This window comes from Oncorhynchus clarkii, chromosome 7 (genome assembly GCF_045791955.1).
Source record: "Oncorhynchus clarkii lewisi isolate Uvic-CL-2024 chromosome 7, UVic_Ocla_1.0, whole genome shotgun sequence".
Classification (NCBI taxonomy): domain Eukaryota; kingdom Metazoa; phylum Chordata; class Actinopteri; order Salmoniformes; family Salmonidae; genus Oncorhynchus; species Oncorhynchus clarkii.
Genome location: NC_092153.1, coordinates 6,690,090 through 6,695,089, shown reverse-complemented (window position 1 = coordinate 6,695,089; position 5,000 = coordinate 6,690,090). Strand labels below are relative to the sequence as shown.

Genomic DNA, 5,000 nt, shown 5'->3' with positions numbered 1-5,000 from the left:
ACTCAGAGAATTAAATATGAGTATGTGTGATATGGAAGACTCTTACTGACACACAGATAATTAAATATGAGTATGTGTGATATGAAGGACTCTTACTGATACACAGATAATTAAATATGAGTATGTGTGATATGAAAGACTCTTACTGACACACTCAGAGAATTAAATATGAGTATGTGTGATATGAAAGACTCTTACTGACACACTCAGAGAATTAAATATGAGTATGTGTGATATGAAAGACTCTTACTGACACACTCAGAGAATTAAATATGAGTATGTGTGATATGAAAGACTCTTACTGACACACTCAGAGAATTAAATATGAGTATGTGTGATATGAAAGACTCTTACTGACACACAGAGAATTAAATATGAGTATGTGTGATATGAAAGACTCTTACTGACACACTCAGAGAATTAAATGTGAGTATATGTGATATGAAAGACTCTTACTGACACACAGAGAATTAAATATGAGTATGTGTGATATGAAAGACTCTTACTGACACGCAGAGAATTAAATATGAGTATGTGTGATATGAAAGACTCTTACTGACACGCAGAGAATTAAATATGAGTATGTGTGATATGAAAGACTCTTACTGACACACAGAAAATTAAATATGAGTATGTGTGATATGAAAGACTCTTACTGACACACAGAGAATTAAATATGAGTATGTGTGATATGAAGGACTCTTACTGACACCCAGATAATTAAATATGAGTATGTGTGATATGAAGGACTCTTACTGACACACAGATAATTAAATATGAGTATGTGTGATTTGAAGGACTCTTACTGACACACTCAGAGAATTAAATATGAGTATGTGTGATATGAAAGACTCTTACTGACACACAGAGAATTTAATATGAGTATGTGTGATATGAAAGACTCTTACTGACACACTCAGAGAATTAAATGTGAGTATATGTGATATGAAAGACTCTTACTGACACACAGAGAATTAAATATGAGTATGTGTGATATGAAAGACTCTTACTGACACGCAGAGAATTAAATATGAGTATGTGTGATATGAAAGACTCTTACTGACACGCAGAGAATTAAATATGAGTATGTGTGATATGAAGGACTCTTACTGACACCCAGAGAATTAAATATGAGTATGTGTGATATGAAGGACTCTTACTGACACACAGATAATTAAATATGAGTATGTGTGATTTGAAGGACTCTTACTGACACACTCAGAGAATTAAATATGAGTATGTGTGATATGAAAGACTCTTACTGACACACAGAGAATTAAATATGAGTATGTGTGATATGAAGGACTCTTACTGATACACAGATAATTAAATATGGCAGTGTATCTGGAAGAGGCAACGCGTTGCATATGCAGGGAGAGAGATGGTATTTACAACAACACTCTTCCATTCTAACCAGTCATCCATAATGGGTTAGGGGACACACTCCAACACTCATACACACACACTCAACACTCATACACACACACTCAACACTCATACACACACACACTCAACACTCATACACACACTCAACACTCATACATACACACACACACACTCAACACTCATACATACACACACACTCAACACTCACACACACACACACTCAACACTCACACACACACTCACTCAACACTCATACATACACACACACACACACTCATACACACACACACGCAACACTCATACACACACACACACACACACACACTCAGCACTCATACACACACACTCAACACTCATACACACACAACCGTCATACACACACACACACTCATACACACACACACACACACTCAACACTCATACACACACACACACTCAACACTCATACATACACACACACTCAACACTCCAACACACACACACACAACAATCCTACAGACACGCACATGCAATGTATGAGCATGTGTGCGTTTCATGCGTGTGTGTGTGTCACCTACCAGTGCAATGGAGAACCTCTCTTCCAGCTCAGCAGGATCAGGCATGGGCAGCTTGACAGGAGCAGCCCTGGCCCTGATGACAGCTAGCTGAGACTCCATACTCTCTGTGTTCCCCATGGCTCACACACACACCTGTACTGTCAACCCACACACACCCTTACACCAGCAACTCACACACCCTCACACACCCCTCGCCATCAAATCAGACAAACACACCTCTCACAGTCACCACACACACAAGCACACCCGCTCACATACAATCACACCCCTAAACGTCAAATCACACACAGACAATAGTCTCTCTGCAGTCAGTCAGATACAGGCAACGCCTCCTGTAATTCGGGAATACTGTTCGGGTTTTTCTCCCTAGTGAGACACAGTCTGAACGACCGACCCACAGACTCACGCACGGCGGCACGAGATCAGAGAGATGCGGTAAACCGAAGGCGCGTGTCTACCGGGGGCCGTGTCTATCCTCCATCCGTTCATCTTTTGTCCTCCTTTCTTCTCATCGCCGACGACGGAACGGCGCACGCACCATTTATCCGAATCCAGCTGAGACCGAAGTCCCACTGTCCGTCTCGCGCTAAATTTGCATCCCTTCCCGGTTCACTGTATATCCTCGGTAATGGGTATGATGATGATGCTGATAAACGAACCGGGCGTCCCTGGTGTGTGTGTGAGCGAGCAGGCTACTTAATCCGCCCCCTCCTCCACAGGCGACAAAAGCGAGAGTTCAGCCTCCACGCACGCTTTCTCCCCCCCGCAACGACCCCCACTTTCTAACCGACACACAATGAGCCTTCTGCCGCTTCGCTCTCCTCGCCTCCCGCCCCCCTGCAGCGCACAGCCCACAGCCGTGAGCGAGACGCGAGGGGAGGGGGACTCGGATAACGTCTACCCCTAGACACTGATCTAGAGTCAGTTTTACGCGTGACCCAGTAATAATTGAGGTTATGATTTGGGGAGGATAAACTGATCCTATCATATTTTGGGCAATCTCTACCCAGAGCAGAGGGGAGAGGCTTTGTTTTGTTCTGATGCATCCTGGTAGTTAGAGTCTTAATCGTTTAACGACGAGCTATCTATCTCACAGATGCTCATTGTCCAGACTTCTGACCCCTCCTTTATTAGGTCCATTTCTATGAATAGGCCTGTCCTATTGGCCTATAATGGGCCTGCTGATTTCTCACCCATATTCTACCTTTCTGGTTTAGGCTGTTATTTTTACAGGCAGTCTAAGCCTACTATTGCCACTACACATGTTTAGCCTACTTAAATACTGGCTTTCATAGACAAATTAAATTAGTGGATTCATTCATAATTAGGCTTTATGTCGTATAGTGGCTTTGGTATTGAGTTATTTTGGGGTCAGATGCATGGCTATGGCCAAGATATGCGTATAGCAAGACCTTATAGTACGACCTACTAGACCTGCAAGTATCAAAACAGTTTTATTCATAATAAAATTGAAAATACATAGATACAATACATACAAAATATAGGCCTTCCTTTTAATTACAAACGATGTGGTCAGTAGGCTACAAATCCCCAACATCTCGTTTGCAAATGAAAAAGTCAGCAGAAACATGTATTCAGGGCCTGTAGTGTCATATCATCCTGAATCCACGCCTGCTAAGCCGCCTTTGTCCCCGTTTCTGACTGATATCTGAACAGATGGGGGCATTCACCATCACGGTGTGCGCAGGACCTCTTGTGGACAACACGTGTATTACATCTACCTGATTTTGTCAGTGAGAAATTGATTTTTGTTTAGCAATGGAAGTGCAATACCATGCATGAGCCACAGGGTGGCTGCCATAAATGGCCACCCTGTTAGCTGGGTGAGTATTTGGAAAGAGCAAAATGATGATGAAAGTCCCATAAAGTCTGCATTGGCCATAAAGCCATGCAGTAGGAGGTGGTGTCGTGATGCAGCGCTCTGCTCTGTGGAGGGAGGGTTGCCTCTGGTTGGCTCTCACAGCTCACACGCCTCTCTCTGCATCCCAAATCTCCAATTTTCTCCCAGAAGTGTGAGCCCCTGCCTACACATTTAAAAGCATTCGATTGGCTCTCACAGCTAACACACCTCTCTCCCTCAGTCCCAAATCTCCACCGTTTTCTCCGAAGTGTGCAGCCCTTCCCGGTTCAAAGTATTGGATTGATGTAAACATGGGCCAGACTAGAGGGAGTTCCCACCATGTCTCTTTTACCAGTCCTTTTAACTACACCAAAGGAAGTGAACAAATTAACACCTGGGCAGAAGGGTAGAACCAGTTGAACACAAATGAGGGAGAGGGGAGGAAAAAGAAAGAGGGAGGAGGAGAAGGGTGAGGGAGTGAGAATGGATGGATGGATGGATGGGTAATGAGCAAACAGAGATGGCGGGGAGGAGAGAATGGAGTGTGACAGGAGGGAGGGAGGGAGGGAGGGAGGGAGGGTTGAAGGAGAATGGAGATAGAAGCAGTTATGTCCACCACCAGACTATTTTTCCCTTCCTCTCATCTACCATTTCCACCTCTTCTCTATCCTCCTCTTCCTGTCCTCCTTTTCCTATCCACCTCTTTTCTATCCTCCTCTTCCTGTCCTCCTCTTCCTATCCTCCTCTCCCTATCATCCTCTTCCTATCCTCCTCTCCCTATCCTCCTCTCCCTATCCTCCTCTTCCTATCCTCCTCTTCCTATCTTCCTCACCCCTATCCTCCTCTTCCTATCCTCCTCTTCCTATCATCCTCTTCCTATCCTCCTCTTCCTATCCTCCTCTTCCTATCCTCCTCTCCCTATCATCCTCTTCTTCCTCTCCCTATCCTCCTCACACCTCCTCCTCTCCCCATCCTCCTCTCACACCTCTTCCCTATCCTCCTCTCCCCTCCTCTCCCTATCCTCCTCTCCCTATCCTCCTCCTCCTCTTATCCTCCTCTCCTCTTCCTAACCTCCTCTCTCCTCCTCTTCTATCCTCCTCACCCCTATCCTCCTCACCCCTATCCTCCCCTTCTCTATCCTCCTCATCCCTATCCCCTCTTCCTATCATCCTCTTCCTAACCTCCTCTCCCCTATC

At 44.6% G+C, this 5,000-nt stretch overlaps 1 protein-coding gene across 1 annotated transcript in view; it reads right to left on the bottom strand.

The window, feature by feature from the left end:
* LOC139412799 (formin-like protein 2) overlaps positions 1-2,676 on the bottom strand; it is a 28,259-nt gene extending 25,583 nt beyond the window's left edge. The window contains exon 1 of the mRNA XM_071159520.1: positions 1,944-2,676. Coding sequence (XP_071015621.1) covers positions 1,944-2,060 — 117 coding nt within the window. The 5' untranslated portion in view covers positions 2,061-2,676. The remainder of the gene's footprint in view (positions 1-1,943) is intronic.
* Positions 2,677-5,000: the final 2,324 nt, after the last annotated feature.